At 34.3% G+C, this 23,281-nt stretch overlaps 2 protein-coding genes across 3 annotated transcripts; both read left to right on the forward strand.

Moving 5' to 3' along the window:
* The first annotated feature begins 2,296 nt into the window (after positions 1-2,296).
* On the forward strand, positions 2,297-18,604 carry LOC119636035 (calpain-A). 2 transcript variants are annotated; one of them, XM_038031112.1, is made up of 12 exons: positions 2,297-2,524; positions 8,622-8,816; positions 9,069-9,248; positions 10,019-10,341; positions 10,752-11,329; positions 11,404-11,690; positions 11,765-11,883; positions 12,543-12,600; positions 12,832-12,976; positions 15,523-15,780; positions 16,084-16,413; positions 18,445-18,604. In XM_038031112.1, exons 2-12 carry the CDS (start codon positions 8,643-8,645, stop codon positions 18,528-18,530), a joined length of 2,538 nt encoding a protein of 845 aa, XP_037887040.1. In that variant the 5' UTR covers positions 2,297-2,524; positions 8,622-8,642; the 3' UTR covers positions 18,531-18,604. The 2 variants fall into 2 exon arrangements, with proteins under 2 accessions (XP_037887040.1, XP_037887042.1); XM_038031114.1 differs by lacking the exon at positions 15,523-15,780 and having other exon boundaries at positions 2,300-2,524; positions 18,445-18,530.
* A 1,338-nt stretch (positions 18,605-19,942) lies between these two features.
* Positions 19,943-23,098, forward strand: LOC119636034 (eukaryotic translation initiation factor 3 subunit C). The gene has a single exon (XM_038031111.1). The coding sequence runs from the start codon at positions 19,980-19,982 to the stop codon at positions 22,770-22,772; it is 2,793 nt and encodes a 930-aa protein (XP_037887039.1). The 5' UTR covers positions 19,943-19,979; the 3' UTR covers positions 22,773-23,098.
* Positions 23,099-23,281: the final 183 nt, after the last annotated feature.

Below are 23,281 nucleotides of genomic sequence, written 5' to 3' on the forward strand. Positions count from 1 at the left end.
ATAAATTTCGATCCTGCAAGAAAATTTTGGAAAACCAAGTACTTAAATGAACGAATGTTAATCTATACTAAAATAAATGAGAAATATATTAGAAATAAATTGGATTTAAAATTTTATCGCAAATTTTTGCCGATGGGTATTGTTTTTGAACTGAACGTGAAAGTGATCTTGACAAATACTGCGCTCCCAGATTTTCAGAAATATCTTAACAAGATCGAGAGAGTTAAAAACAGGAAAACGAAAAAGAAGTCGCCTTTTTCCAAATTTATTTCAATTTCCTCCACATTGCGGACGTGCATTTAAACACATCACAACCAATTTTTAAGCTCGGGTTCTTAATCAACCAAAAAATGTCTATGACATATTTTAGGTTCTTAACTTTCTTTTTATGACTTTGACAAGTTCATGTAAAGGATCCAGAGGATTTCTTTTGTTAGAAATTAAGTATATGTTACATATGTCATCGGCATCTAGGTTCATTAGATCACGTAGAAAAAAGTGACTGTAGGCTTGTTAAAGGTATTTTGCTATAAATGAAAGTCACCGCCAAATTTTGGAACATTACATGCTTTATAATCGTTTTTCGAATCTCAAAAATTGAACGAGATCAAAATGAGGACGACATAGTAGCTCCAGTCTTAAATATTCTTTGTCTACATAGATAGATTTGGATTGCCTTCAACTTGAGAACAAAAAAGAAATCAAAACGAATGCGTTAAGCAAGAAGAAGAAATTATCCATATTGCAGAGCATCGTTCGACCTTTATATTAAAACTACAATAACTTCTACAAAATGTAGTTGCGGTACCAACTGATCATGCTCAAAAGGCTTTGGAACCTTCTCTAAACCACACGTTATAATTTTTTGTTTATTGTAAAAGTGTGCATACCTCGTTTAAAAGATGCCTGTTTCGTTCGATACGGTTTCGATACAACGCTGCACGAAATGTGCAACACTTTAGTACGATTTAAATGCAACACTACTTCAAGAAATCAAATATGCCTTTTTATTTGATTTTTTATTTTAGCCTTCATAAATGAAGTTTCAATCAACTTTTAGATAAAAAAGATCATCTTTAATTTTGGATACACAAATAAAATCTGCGTGGACATTGATTCGGAACATACATGTCAAGTTTGATCTTTTTATCAACAAGAGACGGACGCTTGGACAGAGTTAGATTGGCTCGGAATGATGCGCGGATCAAGCAACACTAATGAGTAATGCGATTCCTAAAAATTTCACTTGTAGAAAATGCTACATATCCTTTTTGATCCCGTTTGTCTTTGATTTCATTGTGGGAATTCTAAAGGCCGCAAGATTGACAATGTAGTCATTGTGCAATTGTTCAGATCTTTCTAACTAATGAGCCTGGTTTCCACATTTATGTGGGAAATATTTACAGATAACGATTTGAAATTTGGCACAAATGGCTCTCGGCTTGTACAAAACTTGATATGAGCTTAATCTCGATCAATTAATTGAGAAGTTTCTACTTAAGGCAAAAATGTGACATTTTTATTTTATAATTCCCTTGGCTGCTTATTCCTTTATGAAACCGAGGTGGTAGCAGTTTTGACCAGGGTAGGATTCTAATTTTGATTAACCGAAGTATTTGCCATTCTCAAAGTGGCGCTTCTAATCGAATTTATTTACATAATGATAGTACGCTCTTAGGCAGCCAAATATATCGTTGTTAAAGTTTTAATGATAGATTTATAAATATCCTAATATTTTAAAAATTTGAAAGCCAAAGGCAAAATTTTCCTGTATTCTTGTGCTTCTTCTGCAAGTCGCATATCAACAACAGACGATTGATTCACTGTGTTGATCAACAAACGTTTCAGGTCAACACGAACCATAATAAAGTTTTAAATTATCCTGTATCTTTTTTTTCTTCGTGCTAAATTTCAAGCCAAATTATCGTTATTTAAGTCCGCTAACATTCTAAAAAATAAATTGTGTATTAGATTGCGTTTATAGGAATAAGAATTTTAAATATTTGGCATGGTGTGTTAGATCAGCTGTTTTGCTTTTCAATCTGAGAAAATGGTTGCTGTTTTTAAAAGCTAAAATTTTCTTTGCTGTGTGTCTCTTATACTTTGTTTTTGTTTTAGCTTGGCACAAGTTGCTTTTTGAATTTGCTGAGAATAAAATTCTAGTTTTGAGAGTAAAATTTACTTTGCTTTACATTCCTTATTCAAAAGCTAAAATAAAGTAGAGAAAGCTAAGAGAATTGTTATTTTTGTTTTTTAAATTCCTCACTGCTGGCAACACACAATTAATAACACAATGTACTTATAATGTTATAATTGCTTTTAGTTCGATTGTGAAAAGGTGTGGGTAATATTCGTGCATTTTGTCATTCAAGATCAATTTCTTGCAGGGATTAAACAAAAATTTTGTACAAAAATTTAAAAAAATTTGTCAAAGTTGCAATTGTTCTTAAAAAAAAAAAGCCAAGTGAGGAGAAAATTTAGTTCCGGATAAAATAAAATATCTGTATATCGTATTGCGGCATAGGTGCGTGTGTGTATATAAATATTTTTAAAATACAATATGTTTGTGTTGGTTTAAACGAAGAAGTTTTCAAAGAAAGAAGAAAACAACTAGTTTCTCTGCGAAAGAATTTAAGGACAACTTTCAATAAATTTTCGTTTGCTTTTAAATTACGTTGGGAAATGAAAAATCAAAGAAATTTATAAAAAAAAAAAATAAGATATTTGGTAGATGATGATGTCATCGAATAAGTCTTCTTTTAAAATGTATCAACTGGAATATAAGGCAACAGAAGAAATTTTTTGGGCTAAAGTGATTAAACGACATGTCTTAAAAAAGAAATTCCATGATGAAAGAATGTGCAATTATAAAATCAATGCGAAACGATAATTATAAACATGTTTAACGAGAAATCTATTTGGCTGACAAGTCGAATAGCCGAATGAATTATATTTTTCCACTGACTCAATAAATGCAACAACTCTTTCAATTATTTTATAATACCTATGTGTGCGAAACACATAAGCTAAAGTGCCCAAGCGGCCAAAGATGAAATAATCTCATAAAAGTAGTATAAAGCAGTATAAACAAAAATTCAAATTTAAAAGTCAACATAATGTTTTTCATTTATCTTTTATCTCATCGGACCGTCGGATTATAAGGTTATTCTTATTCAGGTGGCATGTATACATGCAATATACAAGTAAGAAAAATATTAGTAAATTTTGTCGATAATAATTCGTAAAGACAGGTCCAAAATAATACATCTGCGTTAGAAGAGATCTACATTTCTTGTGTTTATTGGCCCGCTGACAATCGTCCAAAGGCGATCGAATTTAATAATCCACGAAAACCTGTGCTCTTAACTGGGTTTTCTGTAATTCTGGTCAAAATTAAGAGTTACAACCTCGAACTGATGAGAGTAGTGTTTGTAATTGTAAAGCTGGCACAAACGTGCCATAAAATTTTATTTACCATATCGCTTGCCAGAAAATCTCTTGCAAATGTCTGCAATCTTTACTAAAGAACATATATTGTACAAATACTTTCTGCGATGAAGTAAAAATCCGAAACGTCTCCCAGCTCTTGTTTAGAATGGTTTGCTCCCCCTTAAATTCGGTTTTCAACACTTATGCATTGAAGTAAACTATTGTAGTAAAATATTGCAGGTCTCCCTTGTACATTTGGTATGTAAAGAGTACACGATGATAATTTTTTGTTTTGTTTCAAAACTTCTTCGTCCTCTGCGAGTCGGCAAATCAATCAATCACTGATTCACTAAAAATTGATACTTGATGTGTGTCTTTGTTTCTAATAGCAACTATGCTGTGCATCGTAGTCTAACAGCTAACACATCTGGTCACTCTAGATAGCATCAACTAAAGCACAGTAAATAAAATAAATTATACCATGTGCCTAAAGAATTGTTATCCAGCAGCGACATACTCACATGTGTTATATATACGTAGTTAATGACAATAAATTCATTGAGCTACCGCAACTAAAATATTTCGCTTTTTTTTTTTGTACTATTCGCTATTGAGGCCTTTTGTGTTAAGCATAGTAAAGTAAATTAAAAAAAATATTTAGTAACCCAATTAAAAAAAAATTGTTTCTTTATAAATATTCAATTTTTTTCATGCTTTTCCACCATTCATCATGTGACAAATCATTATTTTGCGCATAACTATTCTCCAACACGTTTGTATAAAAACTTTATGGTCTTATTTAGAGAATTTCTTAGATATTATTAAGGCACTCCTATCCTTTTACAAAATGCCGAAAAAGAATGAGTCACATTATGTTTGTCATATTGTTTGTAAAGCATCGTCTTATCAGGAGTCGGTATGTTTTTCTAATAACATTACGCAGAATACATTTCTCTCTTAGGGCACCCTATAACAATTTGTAGGAATTGTGTAGAAAGATATTTTCTACTTTGTATAAAATCATTCCTTATTGTATATTATAGTATTTGATTTTGATATGGAAAAGAACGAAGTGCAAATGATTGCTACTTAGCATTTTTAAAAGTCTGTTTGGAACTAGCATCCACTTACGAGCGTTGGTTTAATTTTGAAAATATCTGAATCGTATTTGTAAAGCTCTTAATATTCAAAAGTTAATTATTTGTCTTCCTGTGTCATGCACTTTTTCCAACAATCCAAATGTGACATTAGAATATGACCTTGAAAATTGTTCGCTGAAAATCTGCAACGTAAATTTCAACATATAGAGACCACTGCATGAAAATGCTCGACGCTAATATATGGTGTAACGTCGACCGATTAATTGCTACGCCTATAAATAAATTATTTCAATCACTTGAGGTACAAGGCTATATTAAGTTTATGCGGATATATGCAAAATCCGAAAGGGCTTGAGATACGCACCCACCTTTTATTATGTCGACGAATTCCGTGTCATTTACTGCGATTTAAGCGATTTACCCTTGTCTTTGCCGCTGTCCGTCTCATTTTGTTGTGCTCGAACTACTGGCCGCAATTTTTAAGATATTTTGATGAAATTTTGCACACCGACATGTTTTCGTCAAGATCGAAGAACGCTGTTGAAAATGGTTCGGATCGGATCACTTTTTCGATCACTACCCATATAACGCTGCATTTCGAAAAGTCGTTGCGTGAGTAATTGTAAGGTGGGCTGTGGCGGAGGGTAGGGCATTCAATAAAGGGCTGCGGTCAGCAACGGTGTTTTTATTTATTTTTCATTTGATTAAAGCGGGAGGTATTCAAGATTCGTCCCACAGTTAATATAGCTTTTTTTTAATTGCCTTTTAATAGCGCAAAGTGTAGCACGGAATATGAAATGCAAGTGAGATGAAAATTCTATTATTATTTATTAATTAAAATTAAAATTTATATTAGTCATCAATTGAGGCAATTGCTCTCTTATTTTTTCATTTACATTTAAAAAGGGGGGAAAAAAAACTATTTTGTTTATTTACAGTTTGTACGGTGTTTCCAGGAAAATATTTATAAATTACTTTGCAAGAATTGCTTCCGATGTTGTGGCTTTTAAATAGATGCTGTTTGGAATAAGTTTATTAATTTTTGGGAAAAATCATTACATGTACATGGACATTCTCTCCGAAATGCACGCGTATTCCCTTAATGTATAGCTAACTGACTGCAAATAAAGAAAAAATCTATTTAATAAATGATCTTCACAGACAAGAAAGTCTCCAATCATTCGACGGAAATATTTATAAGCTCAGCGCGTGGCCGGAACCATAACTCCTGAGAAGATCGGGATATTAGATAACGTTCAATGTGCTTTTTGGCACAAATTGCCATTTATATCGTGGCAGTTTTAAAGAGCCATAATTCATCTTTTATGACTTATGGTTCCATGGCATTGAGTATTCAAAGCAAGTCGCCGCCGCTTTCTCCCCTCATCTTGCCATAAAGAAACGGCATGGTTCGTTAGGAAAATGTATAACATATATTAATTTCTTTCTTGCTCGCCCGATAACGGATTGAAGCGTGACACGACCCACCAATAAACACCCTACACCACTTCGCATAACGACTTGGTTATTCACATAACGACTTAATAAGATCTTATATTGGAATCGGTCAAAAAATTGGTCAAATCCGAACCATTGTCACCAGTGTTAGTTTTGCTTATTTCAATAAAATAATTAAAAAAATTGTGACCTGCAGGTTAAATGCATAAAAAAAGAAAATAGGATGGGCGAACAGACAGACAAGCTTAGTTCGATTCACAAAACTACTCTGAACCGGTCGGTGAAAACATGAATTTATATGAAGCCTTTCTGTGCATACATGCCATAGTATAGAAATGAAGAAATCTGAAATCATTGAAATATTTATTTATTGACGATTATGCAATCTCGAAGTCATTAGTAGGGCCTATTATAATAGATTCTCTTTCAATTGCAAGTGACATTCCATATGTCATCGATATAAAAACGCGCGTACTTATAAGTTCAGTCGCTTTGCGTAAAACGTGTTTCTTAATTTTATTATTGTTCTTTGTTGATCGTTTTGATATTTACATTTCTTTTCGATATCAATTTATTTACTGAAATACGTGGGTGTAAAGTAAATAATAAAAGGCAATCTGCCAATTTATTAAAAAAAAAAAAAAAAATGATTTTATGTGAGTGAATGCCTTATTTTCAAATTCGATTCACGGAATTGCGCTGAAAAATATGAAATTGTCTAAGAAATATTTGTCTGTCAGGAGGTCAATGTTCATATATTCAGTTCATAAACTCGTTTAAGTTTACATTTCAGATTAACTAAACATATCCCTTCTAATCCTGATCTTGACATCTGTTCTTATAACGAATCATACCACGATGTGACTCTTAGTCACTTTTGAGAATTTATGGGAATAATTAAAATGTTATTATTTTTGTTTATAGTTTAAATTCACTTATTTATTAAAACAAGTTCAACATAAAAATATAAAATATTATGCGTAGATCATATAGTTTTCTGATTTTGAATGCCATAAAAGAAAGATGAAAGAAAATTTATTTGTTGATGTAAGTTTTGCATAAATTTTGCTTCATTTTATTGATCGTAAAAAAAATTAACAATCATAATGGTGCGGTTATTGGTATCAGACGGTATGCTTAGTCCCTCAACGCATTTCCAACACAAATTTCCGGTTGATTGGAGTCTTTCCGTTCAAGATACGGGATTCTTTTTTGAACATACGGTCGTGCGGCTCATCGCGGTACAATTCGTTATGAAAATGGGGAAAAAGTGATTCTAGTGATAATTGTTAACTTAAAGTAAGGTAAAAAAAAGAAAAAATATTTGGAATTGTCTTATGAAATAGCCAAGAGATCAAAGTTCAAATGATTCTCAAAGGCCCATACTAAAATAAGATTAGGGTTACTAGGATCAGTATTACGTCATGTATACAATATTAGGTTAGTTAAGATAATCTGCTTTTCCCAAATTCTCTGATAGGCTCAGTAGAGTGTGAAGAGGGGTTTGTAATATTATCGGATTATAATACTATCGGAAGAAACAAAGAGGATGCAATGGTTGATAAATTCTAAATGGTCAATGTTAGTACATATTGAAGTAATGAGTGATATATGGTGCACAATAAACATGAAAAGAACTCGACATTATAATAAAGAAAGCTTGCATAGTAAGTTTTGAAATATGTTGCTGCCAACGCACCGTACAATTTAAAAACGCGCAAGTATCACAACAACAAACGATCCGGTTAACTGACGAACATCATTCAAGCCGGTTATATATATGTGGAAGTCGTCCTAGTAAAGCAAAATAAAAGCCTTCAAATTTCTGCTGCAAAAACTGATTCACGTGGCGCTCCCGGAATTCATTTTGAACAGTATTGCCATATGTTAAAAACGTCATTTTTACAATTCCTGGGGCGTAGAACCGAAGAAAAACACATACCTTTATATGTTGTAAGGTTCAAAGTTCTAGTCTCTTGATTCGCCAAGAAGGCTTTGCATCTGTTGGAGCTCCCTTAAAGGAACATTTCTCTTCTGCCGAATTGTTAGTGAATATTCTTGAGCCACGAAGCACTAGCGAGGGTTCCATAAGCTACCTAATAAATGGAAAAGGACTACGTCTATATCGATTATTAAGCTTTGTTTTTATCCGCATGAGAAGGTAAGAGTCGCGACCACCAAGTGTCTGTGTTCGCAAGTTCTAATCTCAATGCTATAACGAGGTTCAAATCCAAAGCCATAACTCTTATCGCTTGGGTCACACATCGCACATCACAAATCTGGGACCGCGGCCAGGTCTCTTTCCTTACAAATTGAACGAATAGAAGACATTACCTGAATGATTGGTCATATAATTATAATAATTAAAAAAATAAAGCTTTATAATAATTACATTTTAAATAGAGTTGAATCTTATCGAAAATACGGAACCACATTTTTGGTAATATAAAGTAAAAGGTTTTTTCTTCCATAGAATTCGGGTCAACATTATCCCAACATTATATAACAGTTTATATTCTAATCCATAGTTAATCTGATTCGCCTGGAAGCAGCATTCAAAACTGGAGTTAAACATTCATTTTCCTGAAATAAAAAAATATTAATTACGGTATTTTCGAATTTTTATTTTTCCAGAGTGAGACAATATATTAAATAATGGATGAAATCAAAGGCTTTTTTGCCAAAGCTGGCAAAGAATTTATGAATGCGGCGGGCGAAGCTGCTATGGGAGCCGCTAAGGATATAGTTGGTTCCGTTATAAATGAAGTTTTTATAAAAAAAGAGGCCGAAACAAAACGTGTCCTACCCAGTATTAAAAATATGCGAGTGGTAAGTTATCGTAATTTAATTTAAAATCGCCTAACAGCCTTTCCTGCTTTCAAAATTTCAAAATTGATGCCTTATCTGAACTAATCGAAAATCCCATAACAAGATTTGGTCACGAACATTGGATCACAAATCTAATCATCAAGTAATCATCCCAATTATCATTATTAATCATTTTCAAGCAATTAAATAATTATAATTTAAATTCTCTTGTAAAAATAAAAAAAAATAAAAAACAAACATACAATTATTTAGTTGGGAGAGAAACCTTTAAGCAGTCACAGACCACATACCGATATACAGGATTTTGAAACGATACGTGGCCAATGCCTAGCGAGCGGTTCATTGTTCGAGGATCCTTTGTTTCCAGCTAGCAACGAATCTTTAATGTTCTCCAGACGTCCCGATCGTTACGTCGAATGGTTGAGACCTCATGTAAGTTTAGAAAAATTTTTGAAAACAATTTTTGTTTTTTTGTATACCCATCACTGTAACATCGGAGTATACTCATTTTGTTTTTTTTCCATAATGTATGTAGTACTCAAAAGGTACCTATAAAGTATATATATTCCTGAGCAGCGTGAAATTCTGAATCGATTTAGCCATGTCTGTCCGTGTGTGTGGTGTTTGTTGTTGGCACCCTCATGGTCGCAAAAATGAAGATATCGACTTCAGATCTGGTAGAAATGTAGCAAGTCCCCTTGCATGCAAGTTGGTATTGAAAATGGACCAAATCGGTCAGAGCAGAGGAACGCAGTGGAGTATAAACTGAACGCAACTCTGTTTTTCTTAACAAAAATTTGTTACTTTTTGCTCCTTACTCTGAAATTATACTTTGCAAAACAGTCTACTCTTTACGTGCAAGAATGGGAAAAATCGGCCATGCCCACACAAAGTTCCAAAGCGATTAAATTATTTAAATAAATATTTATCATAACGCAAATAAGACGGAATGTCAAAAATTCTTGTCTTGATATACTATCTGCTTAAAAATAGGTATCATAGCCACCGCCATCTGGTGGATTAATTCTTTCTTAATACACCTAACGATATGGACGTCAAATAAAAGAGCTTGGAGAGTAGAATGCAAAAAGCATAGTGATGGTGGGTATGCGAGGTTCGGCCTCCGCCGAATATAACTCTCTTATCCGTTTTTATTGTTATTAATTAATTTCTTCTTTTTTTTTTGCTCAATGTTCATATAGGAAATTGCCGACGATCCACAATTTTTTGTTGAGGGTTTTTCTCGGTTCGATGTCCAACAGGGCGAATTGGGTGATTGTTGGCTTTTAGCTGCCACAGCTAATTTAACTCAAGACTCGAATCTCTTCTTCCGTGTTGTGCCACCAGATCAAAATTTCGAAGAAAATTATGCAGGAATATTTCACTTTTGCTTTTGGCAATACGGTAAATGGGTTGATGTTGTAATAGATGATCGTCTACCTACACATAGAGGAGAATTGCTATATATGAATTCTGCTGAGAAAAACGAATTTTGGAGTGCCTTACTTGAAAAAGCCTACGCTAAGTAAGTGACAACAAAATTTCATTTTATTTCATTTCATCCCGTTCTGTTCAGCGTGAAAGAATTGAAAATAATTAAGTGTAAATGGGAATATTTATAGCGATCTACGAATTGCAACATTGAAAAATGTGCGTGTGTGAGCTTCTAAGCGCTTAAGGCGAAACTGTAATAAAGGCGGAAGGTCTCGAAAAAGTTGCGCTATGCTATATGCGAACAACGCTATCTTATGCTCTTCCTTACACACCCATTAAAATAAAACTTTGAATAAAGGCTGAGAACTAAAAGTTACTTATTCAAGAGAGTTCAAAATCAAAATTGATCCATTTTTTCATTCCGTTCTATTGTTTGAAAATATTCAGTGTCCGTAGTTGATAATAAATATGTTTCCGTACGTTCTGTTAATTGCTCTATAGATTGCACGGTTCTTATGAAGCTTTAAAGGGTGGGTCCACTTGTGAGGCAATGGAGGACTTTACAGGTGGCGTTACTGAATGGTATGACCTAAAGGAGGCACCATCTAATCTATTTAGTATATTGGCGAAGGCTGTTGAGCGTAATTCAATGATGGGTTGTTCTCTGGAACCGGATCCAAATGTTTTGGAAGCCGAAACTCAGGAAGGTTTAATACGCGGTCACGCTTATTCGATAACTAAAGTTTGCATGATTGACATTGTGACGCCAAATAGGACGGGACGAATTCCGATGATACGTTTACGTAATCCCTGGGGTAATGAGGCCGAATGGAATGGACCTTGGAGTGATGGATCACCCGAATGGCGCTATATACCGGACGAACAAAAAGATGAGATTGGCTTAAATTTTGATCGTGATGGTGAATTTTGGATGTCTTTCCAAGATTTCTTAAATCATTTTGATCGCGTGGAAATTTGTAATTTATGTCCCGATGCTGCGATGGACGGCCAGCAAAATGCATGCAAACGAAAATGGGAAACATCAATGTTCGAAGGCGAATGGACACCGGGTGTAACAGGTAACAGGTTAATTACATAATTATTTAATTTAATATTAATTAATTTTACAATATTGGACAATTTTTCTTCATAGCTGGGGGTTGTCGAAACTTTTTGGAAACTTTTTGGCATAATCCACAATACGTTATAACATTAGAAGATCCCGATGAAGAAGATGATGACGGCAAGTGTACCGTTCTAGTAGCTTTAATGCAAAAAAATCGTCGTTCCAAACGTAACTTGGGCATGGAGTGCTTAACTATAGGCTTCGCCATATATCATCTAACCGATCGAGATATGCAAACACGTCCACAAGGTTTGAATTTCTTCAAGTATCATGCTTCGGTTGCTAGGTCACCTCATTTTATAAATACCCGAGAGGTAAGCTAATCGTTTTAAATAAATCTGAAACTCATGCTAACAGATAAACTTTGATGTACATGGATGGAATTTAGGTGACGGCACGTTTTAAATTGCCTCCCGGTCACTATTTAATTGTACCGTCCACATTCGATCCTAACGAGGAGGGTGAATTTATAATACGCGTCTACTCTGAAACACGAAACAACATGGAGTACGTACCGTGTTATGAAACATTTGATTAATATTAATTATTATTTAATACATTTTGATCGATAAAGTTCACATATGCACATATAAATATACACGTTGTTATATAAATGAATGAATGGGTGCTTGAAAGAATGAAAGAACGAACATACAATGCATGAATATGAAATAAATTTTCTTTCAAACTTAAAGGTAACGTAGTTGAGGGGTAACGGGCGTTGGTATAAGATAGCTTTCAAATTGAAATATCTGCGGTTTCTGTTGACTTTGGGATCTAGATAAAATTTAGCAGTGAACATGACAATAAATGAAGGTTTCATAAAAAAAAAAAATAAATAAAAAAATATTGTATTTGATACACAAGCAGACACATCGACACACAACGGCACACAACGATCCCCTTCTACTCTACTATCAAAACAATTTATTTGAATAGATGGGAGGGATATCTTAAAATTGTACATGTATGTGTATATGTATGTTTTTATTATGTAGTTCTCTAGAGAGCTCTAGCTACTAACCACTTGTTGATATTTTTTTATTAAATATATATTTTTTTTTTTTATAATTTTTTGTATTTTCTTTGTTTTTAAAATAAATGTTAAATGTTTAACTTATTTTAATATTCTTATGAGATTTTAATGCGTTTCGAAATAATTATAGAGAAAATGATGATCACGTCGGCTATGGTGAAGATGAAAACAATGACAATAACGCTAGAGTAAGTACAAATTTTGTCCACACGTTATATCATTATTCCCCGTAGAGTATATATGTTGAACTTTCACTCTGTATATTTGTAAAGATGTTTACCGATATGTAAATATTTGAATGTTGCTGTAGTTTGCATTTTAGTGATTCTATTCGTTTTCTTGGATAGCTTATGCTCTTCTCTCTTTCCTATTGATTTTAATTTTATTGTTTCGACAAATATATAAAATTATGATTTCAGCTTTATCCCAGTATGCCATCGCCGGTTAAGCCCGTAGATCCGCAACGTGATGCGCTACAACGTCTTTTTAACAGCGTGGCTGGATCAGATATGGAAGTCGATTGGATGAATTTGAAAAGAATCTTGGATCATTCCTTACGAGATGGTATGTGTCTGTTTCACTTTTTTTTTTTTTTTTTATTTCTTATGAATTGTTATCCTTATACGTTTTTGGGTTTCCAATGGGGTAATCACATGTCTACAGAATTACTTATAATATATGTTGTAATTATGCTTATAAGTGTACATTTACTTGTATTCCCCTGTATTCCCCTGTATTATGGTCTTTAAGTAGGAAATGTTCGAGGTTCAATGCGACTGTGTCCACAAGATTCAAAAATGATTGCACGTTAAAATCTTTTTTTGCCGGGTTATCAGCCAGTGCTAAGCGTAAAATTTTTTTTTTTTTTTTTAAATTGCTTTCGTTGGAGCATGAAAAGTGCTAATCGACGACATTTCGGGGACATCTCATCACGCTGGGATTTTGCACACCCTATATGGCTCCGATGAAAAAGCAATGTAGTACAGTTGCTATTCGATTGTATTCAAAATGGCGGATTGCCATCTTCTGCCCTGAAATGGGTGTTAAATAAGAGACTATGGAGAGTAAAATACAGATGACATTACGTAACGGGTTAATCTTTTCTTAATAATTCCCTCAAGATAAATGTCAAGAAAAAAGCGCTTGGACAGTAGAATGCGAATTGCAATGGACTCGAAAGGAAAAAAATTATTTTATAATACAAACGAAAGCATTATAGGGATGCACCGCCTACCATCAAATACTCTACATCACTTCACTTAGTGCAATTATCCGTAAGACAACTTTTCAAAATGAGGTGTTATTTGGAAGCGGTCGACAAAGCGACTTGATTCGAATTATTCCCAATAGCGCACGTCCTTGGGTCAAAATAAGCAAATGTTTCACTAAATATCAATAAAATATCTCATAAATTGCGTTCTGTAGGTAGGACACAAGAAAAGAATGCGGACATGCAAGCTTAGGTCGGCGTAATAAAAGATGGGTATATCCTAAACTCATTCGGAGTGTTGCGCTCAGCTAAACAAACTCGCAACTAATTTTTTCCAATAGTCTTTCTTATCCGCCTATACTTAGAAGCTTATCGTAAAAAAATTTTATATTAAAGTTTGGAAAGTCGATGTCTTATTTTTAAATTTGTAAGAATACTTTTAAGAAATTTTCTCCTCCACAGATTAAGCTTTCAGCTTGTAACTATGATATGAATAGATGGGAAAATGAGTAGGCATGACCCTTGTAACTGCTCTATACAGTCTCCGATGTAACTTTTTATTCGTTGCGAATTTTAAACACTCGTGTAGGGTAATTAGAAAAGTTTTTTTTCTCTTGGAGGGATGCACACCATTAAATCAATGTATAACCTTGAAACGTGTAGCATTACGGGATGTTTGAATCACATTTCTTGATATTATGCACGATATTTTAATGTACGAATGTGCTGATAATCCTAATTACACCGCGTGTATATATACAGTTTACAATATTTCTAGTAAACAACCACATTGACCTTCAAAATGATTTAATTTAAAGAGAAATTGAGAAATCGACTTCAAATTTGCTTTGGTATTGAAAATGGGACAAATCAGAAAGATAAAATTCGTTTGTATAAAAGTTTCGGCAATGATTTGTTCGACGCTAAAAGTGGAGAATAAAATGGATATTTTGTGATAATGTTTCTCTACGCGTCTACTCACGGAACGGAATGCTGACCTGCGCGCAAGAATTTCCAATGATTTCACCAAAAATTGAAGTAAATGTGTTCATATTTGAGACCAGGAAAACATTTGCAATAGACAGACACACGGACGGACATGCTTAAATCGATTTACAATTACATGCTGATGTACACTCTGCGAGGTCTCCGATGAACGTTTTGACAAAGTAAATAGGTAGTTGCCATCCCAAAGGTATGGAGTTGCCATTTTCCTCGAAAATTGAGGCTTTGATATAAACATATTTTTTTCATTAGTTATTGTCCATTTCATATGCTATCATCTCGAATACGAAAATTTGATTTAAAAAGACTTAGCTGAGTATCTGGGTTCTCTGAGTATCGGTTGCGCTTGCTATTTGTTTTTTTCATCGCTGCTTGTGTGCTGTGGATAAAACAATTCATTTGCTTGAATAGTTATCTGAAAAAAAAACCGAAAATAACTTTTCGCAGAATCAATCGGACATTTCATGCTTTTTGATCTGATAGATCCAAGAATCGCCTTGAATCCTTGTATGTAATCCTTTAAAATCGCAGTAAAAAACCTGAATGACTACCACTAGATCGTCTCTAAATCTTTCATTTGTAGATTTTTGATAATCAGTTGGATTTGTAATGCATGATGCTGTAGTAGTAACTTTTCGTTTTTTAATTTAATTTTTGAAAAACGGAACAAAGCAAACAAGTAAAAATAAATCACACTCATACTCTTACATTTTTATTTATTTGCACAAATATTTAATAGATACATAGTTAAATCAGATATAATGAAAATTTTATTCCATTTTTTCCGGTTTTTTTTTTTTTATTACCCTCCTTCTTTTTCATACATTTTCCCAACCAAACAAAACACGTACGGCTTGACAAATCCAAATATGCATTCATATGTATGTATCTGTAGATTTGCCAAAGAGTTCCGATATAAGCGCTCATACACAAAGGGAAAATTTCGCGCCACTGTCAAAGGAAAATGGTGAAGCGCCGAATGCTACCACCACCGCTCTCGATGGTGGTAACATCGTAGACACATTGATTTCACTCATTTGTGGACTATGTAATAAAAATACTTTAGACGATATGCTCGGACTAGATGAGCAAAATAACACAGCCAGCCAACGTCTCGTAGATCAAATTACTACAGACGACCCCAATAATTCCGGTGAGCTCCAGTTGCAAAAAAAAAACAAAAAAAAAAAATTTTTTTTTTTTACACTTTGTTTAAACTTATGTAATAAAATTAAATTATTTTTTTTTTATGTTAGTGGTGTCGGTAAAATATACATTCCGGACCCTCTTTTTAAGTTAGACAGTCGAGCATGAGTAACTAACTGAATTGAAATAGAACTGCAAGAGAACCGTTCTTCTTGTTTTGTTCCTCTTTCTTTTATAATACTAAACATTAATTGTGTTCCACAGTAAATTGATTCATCAGCTAATCGAGTTTTAATGATCTTTTTTGCAGTTATGATAGCCAATCCAGAAGGTTTCTCTAAGGATGTTTGCCGTTCTATGGTGGCCATGCTAGATGCGGATAAGTCTGGTAAACTGGGTTTCGAAGAATTCGAAGCCTTGCTTACAGACATTGCCAAATGGAAGGCGGTCTTTAAAGTCTACGATGTCTATAAGACAGGTTGGATCGATGGCTTCCAATTACGTGCCGCCCTAAGTTCAGCTGGTTATCACCTGAACAATCGCATTCTAAATGCTTTAGTACATCGCTATGGTTCAAGGGATGGAAAAATTGCATTTGATGATTTTCTTATGTGCACCGTCAAAATCAAAACGTATATGGGTAAGAATACTACTTGGAAGCAATAGGTTAATTAAATACAAATACAATTGTCGGTGAATGAATGAATGCATTAGATTGCATAAGCAGGATTGAAGGTCCAACTACTCTAGCGAGTAATTCTCCCTTAGAGGAAACATCGGGGATCACCTGCGCCGCTTCACTTTAAGTTGAAAGTAATTGACGTCGTGGAACTGACCTTCGTTCGGAAAAGAGAACCATGAGTTTCAACTGAACTTTAATACGCAGCGCTTTTGTTTATAATTCTTCGCTTAATTCTCTCCTTTCGCCCAAACTTTGTATGAACCGATAAAGGTTTCTTTACGTCTCTAAAGAAAAATAATTCGAAGAAAGAACTGGGCACGATAAGTATATCGATGCCGGGATCAAGCAATGATGTAAGCTTCTCGCGTCGCGTCAATTTTTACAACGTTTCGATGGATTGCCTCTCTATGACAGTGTTGACCATACTACACCTTCTGAGGAAAATATTGCGCTCCCTACTTACTTCAAAGAAATGATGACAGATGATGAAAAAATGAATAAGTCCTCGATAATCCGTAGCTTTAAAACTCGTATCGAGTAAGCCTGAGGAACATTCTGACGCAAAGAAACTGTCATTGGTGACAAGCCTTTAAAATTCGTCCAAGAAGCAATAGGTTTTACCGCCCTGCTATTCTAATATTCATTAGACATTGCTCTTTCAAATCCCCACTTATTTCAATTGACAACTTAGACCACAACTAAATAGTGTTTCCATTTTTATGACGATAACATATCGCTTTCTCGAAAACTCTTTGAAAGACAAATTGCTCTTTTGATAGCTCACCACTAACCCTTTTCTATGAATAGAGACTTTGTAGGTGCGCAAGCGTTGGTTACTTGCTATAGATTTCCTTAGTGCCCCTTTTTGTGTGATTAGATTATGGAATAAATTGTTGTGACGTCAGCTTTATATTTAACAATTTTGCCTTAAGTCTTTTAAGTGCTACGCTATCATAATATACACACAATTTAGTTTCTGTTACCAGATCGCAAACAAAAAAGTATATCTAAAATAAATAAAAAGAAATTTTACGTCTAAGGCAGCATATGTAGTAAAGTTGATGGGATTCATAATTTTATGATTCATTTTCTTAGTTCTAATATGCTAATCAAGATACACCTATATTTATAGGTATGCGTTGCGTTCTACGTTTATGTTTTTGAAGGTCATAGTTACGGTGATTGTTATCGACTGTGTTGCACTAAAGCGCACTGAGTCATATTCTCTTTTAGATACCTTATGAAATGACTATCAAAGTTGCTATCAAGAGATCGCAGATCAATTCGGTTTGTCATTCTGTTAACATAACCTATAAACAAAAATCCGCTACAACACCATGAGAGCGTTATATATTGGTTATTGGACCAAAGTCAATTTGCGTCGGCTTACGGTCTTGAAGTTCTGCACGATAAACAAAGCGTTAGTGTAAAAAAATATCGAAGTCAAGAGTCAAAAATCTAAAACTTCACTGCTTAAGTGCTTACAAACCTATAACACTATTTAAGGTTTTCGCTTAAGTCACTCGTCATTAATTTTGTTTGCTTCTTTGGGAATTTCAATAAGAGGCAAGGGCAAAATTTCCCCTAAATTGATGCGCAGCCTCATCTAATCTTTGCCACTTACAAACTAACATGATACAAATGCTATAGAAACTCAATATGCCCTCAATTCCCGGTAGCGCTAAGACATATAACGCCATATCACGTATATTTAATAATATTTCGATGTTATTTATCTAGAAAAAACCTGTCATAAACTGAATGCAACAAACTTGGTATATATGCGAACTTACCTCTCTCCCTTTAGGCGTAGAAACTTTTTTTATTTCTATGACATGAATTGTATTTAATAGGAAATGCTAGCAAAATTCCTTAACTAGTCAAAGGCGTTATACAATGATTGATTTTATAAAAAAAGTTAACTTTTCATTAATATTCTCTACATCAATAGAGATCTTGTTATGCTATTTTCTCCCTTTTTTCTTTCAGATATTTTTAAGGACAAAGACACAGAAAACACAGAAACTGCTACATTTACTATGGACGAATGGATTGAAAGTACAATCTATTCATAATTTTTTTTTTGCGTTTGCTTTTTTTTTCGAATCTATTATATGTACAAAATATTTCAAAAAGAATCCAAAAATATCTTCTTTTTATTCGCTTTTATTAACTACGTAAGCGAATTATATTACGAAAGCCTTACGTGTTACTACTTTTTTAAAAATATAACAAGAACAACAATTATATAAATAATTTATATATATATTCGGATATCGAAGTTTTCACAATAACTTCTTAAAGATACTTTTGTTATTGGCAAAATAATATACAATAAATTCTCTATCTGTTTATTTAATGAAAATATTTCTACTGAGTTTTGTTGTGTACTTTCTAATACTAACTAAGAATTTACGAGCAACGAAATAATGCGTTAGAGTTGAAAAAATAAATTTATTATAAATACGCTGTTCGAATGTATGGTGGATTTTGATCTTTTTTTTAAACGAACTTATGCTCTTGAAAACCCTACAAGGTGCATTTCATCCAAATCTCCAAACGAAAACCTGCGTAACAGTGGCCTATATTATATTTTCTGGGTTTTCTGCCTTTGTGTATTGGTTATTTGGATTTCGCCTGAAATTACTTTTCCTTTCAAATTCGGGAGAAAAGCTTAGAAATCTTGGACTTTGGCAAATTTATTAATTTTGCAAAAAGATAATTTTTTTTTTTATCTTTGGATTGTTGGGTAGAGATGGACTAATCCAATAGATTTGTGGCTTATATGTCAAAAGAAGACTATTTTCGATCACAAAAAAAAAATAAAAAATCAAAGGAAGTAAAATGGCCTTTTTTCAAAGGTAAATTGCTTCAATAATAAAATCGTAAAATGTGTGTATATTCTCATAAAAGAATTGTTAGAGAGAATTTCTTGACGCCGTTCCAGTCTTGATTTTGGCTACCTTGTTCTCAAATTGTGTTGAGCAAAGCCTTTTGTGTTTATTGTTACAAATTGTTTACATTTCAAAAGTAAGACCATCTGAGTTAAATTGCTATGAGCATACTTCAACAGGTATGTTTCAACAAACTTGTTGTTACCGTAACAGGCAGAACTTTCCGGTGACTCTAACATCATTTTCACGTCAATGGCTGCTGCAGGTGTCAGTCAAAAGCGGTTGATTTGTCATTGAGGGGTTAATTTTGAAATCGTTTATGATTTTCATATAGTTTTACATCTGAGAATTATTTTAATAATTTAATAAAACATCACGGCGTTTTCTTCTTTTTTTTTCTCTTTGAAATTTTATTTCATAATTTTAGATGATATTTTCTTTGAATTGATTTTCTTTTTGGTGGTTGTTTTAAAATATTATGGTTTAATTCTAATGTGGTAACATCACAAAACATCTATCAAAGTAAACTGCCTCTTTTATGTTGTATGGTAACACTCCTTTCAGAAATATAATTTTACGTGCGTGTCAGGAATAGAGTTTTTTTATATAAAAAAAGGGAATTAACTCATCATGTCGCGTTTTTTTGCTACCGGTTCTAATTCAGAATCTGAGTCTGGAGAGGAAGAAGTTCAAGCACCAACTTATGCTAAGGCTGCAGCTTATCAATTCAGCGATGAGGAAGAAGAGGTTAAGCGCGTGGTTCGGTCAACTAAGGAGAAACGATATGAAAATTTAACAGCGTTAATAAAAAATATTCGAAATCATAAGAAAATTAAGGATATGTCTAGTATCCTGACAAGTTTTGAAGATTTAACTCGTGCCTATCAAAAAGCGCTGCCAGTTATATCTAAAGAGGAAAATGGCATAACGCCGAGGTTCTATATCCGTTGTCTGGCCGAATTAGAGGATTTCATTAATGAGGTATGGGAGGATCGAGAGGGTCGTAAAAATCTATCAAAAAATAATTCAAAATCATTAGGTGCGCTGCGTCAAAAAGTACGCAAGTACATAAAAGATTTTGAAGAAGAATTAGGTCGATTCCGTCAAAATCCTGACCAGGAAAGTGATGCGGAAGAGGAGGAACCGGTAACCTACGATTCTGATAATGATAAAGATGACCAAACATCTGATGACGCTTGCCGTGATATTAAACAGCTACCAAGTGAGCAAAAGCCTGTTAAAGCTGCTGCCACAAAACAAGATCAGGATCAAGATGAGGATGACGATGATGATTCCGTTGATTGGGGATCGGATTCGGAATCTGAGTCTGAATCATCAGACGATGATAACCAGTACGTGAACATACGTGATCGCTTCTTGAAAAGACCAACGACTGGAAAAGAGGAGAAAGATGACCGAGAAGAGCGCAAAAAGGAAAAGCGTGTTAAGGAAGCCAAAATACGTCGCAAACGGGCCGAGGAAGATGCCGACGAAGACGGAGGATGGGAAATCGTTTCTAAAGGTCCGATCATTGAAAAGGCAGAGATGTTCGAGAAAGACGCTGAAATCGATGCTCCTCTCGTGCTATCAAAACTCAATGAAATTATATCTGCCCGCGGCAAAAAGCGTACTGATCGCCGTATGCAAATAAATATGCTTTATGAATTGCGTGAGATAGCCAACAAACATTCGTTAAGTGTGGCGGTTTCTGTGAAAATTCACTTCAGCATAATTTCATCTATTTTCGATTACAATCAGAAAATATCCGAACCAATGAAATTGGAGCACTGGGCCAAACTTCTTGACGTCATGCAAAGCATGATGAAGCTATTACTTGCAAATGATGATATTCATATGAGTGAGAATATATCCGAAGAGAATGAGGAATTCGTAAATCCAATCTATTTTATACGCGGCTGTCCGCTGGCTGCTGTCGAACGCTTGGACGATGAATTTACTAAGCTCTTGAAGGAGTGCGATCCCCATTCTAATGACTACGTTGTTCGTCTTAAAGATGAAGTCACTGTCACTCGCATTATTGAAAGTGTGCTTGAATACTTTGAACGCGTTGGAAACAAAAACGAGCGTTGTCGCATTTATTTACGCAAAATCGAACATCTTTATTATAAATTTGATCCAAATGTTTTGAAACGCAAGCGTGATGAACTGCCACCCACTGTTACAACTTCCGTTGAGGTAATGGATCGCCTCTGTAAGTTCATATATGCGAAAGATGACACAGATCGTATTCGCACTCGGGCAATTTTGGCTCACATTTATCATCATGCTTTGCATGATAACTGGTTTCAAGCACGCGATTTAGTGCTTATGTCGCATTTACAAGATAACATAGATGCCGCAGATCCATCTACTCGCATTCTCTATAATCGCATGATGGCGAATCTGGGCTTGTGCGCTTTCCGGCAAGAAAACATCAAAGATGCCCATCATTGTTTGGTAGATCTAATGGTTACAGGCAAGCCAAAAGAGTTATTAGCTCAAGGTTTATTACCTCAACGTCAACATGAACGTTCGGCCGAGCAAGAGAAAATCGAAAAACAACGCCAAATGCCTTTCCATATGCATATTAACTTGGAGCTTCTCGAGTGTGTTTACCTTGTTTCGGCAATGCTTATTGAAATTCCTTATATAGCAGCACATGAATTTGATGCCCGCCGCCGTATGATTAGCAAAACATTTTATCAGCAACTACGTTCCTCGGAACGTCAATCTCTTGTAGGGCCGCCAGAATCTATGCGTGAACATGTTGTGGCAGCTGCAAAAGCTATGCGTTGCGGAAATTGGCAAGCTTGCGTGAATTTCATAATTAATAAAAAGATGAATGTGAAAGTCTGGGATCTCTTCTACGAATCTGATCGCGTTCGTGAAATGCTTGTTAAATTTATAAAAGAAGAATCATTGCGTACTCATCTATTCACTTATTCTAATGTATACACTTCTTTAAGTATTCCATCGTTGTCGCAGATGTATGAGCTTCCCGTGCAAAAGGTTCACTCGCTTATCAGTAAAATGATAATAAATGAAGAATTAATGGCAAGTTTGGATGATCCAACCGAAACGGTGGTCATGCATCGTTCAGAACCGTCGCGCCTACAGGCCCTGGCTATGCAATTTGTTGACAAAGTTACAAATTTGGTGGATGTGAATGAGAAAATATTTGACATGAAACAGGGCAACTTCTTTCAACGCGGTAATATGGGCAATCGCGATCGTGGTTATAATCGCAATCAGAATAATCAAGGCGGTGGAAACTGGGGCGGTCAACGACGTGATAATCGCAGTCAACGTCAACGTAATCAACGCAATCAGCACCATCATCATAAACAACAACAGCAGCAACATCAACAACAACAAAATCAACACCACGAGCAGCAAGTTCAACAAGTCATTGAGGAGGAGTAAACGTTCACAAGTTGTGAGGAACACGAATTAATTTAATCAAAAATCGGTTGTCATTAACTATATTTAAATTATGTATAACTGTTCAGAATTCGCAGATCACATTTGTACATGAGCTCCCGATCTGAAAGCAGGCTATTTTTCTTATACGTGAAATGTCTGCTTTGGATCGGGAGCTAGTTGTGCAATGATAATTAATGATAATTATTTAGACCATTGTTGTGTTCCTCTGAAATCAAATATATAAGAAAGCAAAATCATTTTTAAACAAAATTTATAATATTTGAAACGCCTGTTCCAATAAATTACTAACATTTTGATAATTAAGAGCAGGTAAAAAAACTACATTCAATTTCTCAAGCATTTTTTAGTCTGTCAAGACAAGGCAATACATAGAAACTTTACACTCTTTTACCAGTGATTCAGTTCCAGACAAGATTTTTAAGAATGAATTCTTAGGTAGCTTTGGTAAGCATATATATTTTGATGGTGGTTAGGGGATAAAACACTAT

The sequence above is a fragment of the Glossina fuscipes genome, unplaced genomic scaffold (assembly GCF_014805625.2).
Source record: "Glossina fuscipes isolate IAEA_lab_2018 unplaced genomic scaffold, Yale_Gfus_2 27, whole genome shotgun sequence".
NCBI lineage: Eukaryota > Metazoa > Arthropoda > Insecta > Diptera > Glossinidae > Glossina > Glossina fuscipes.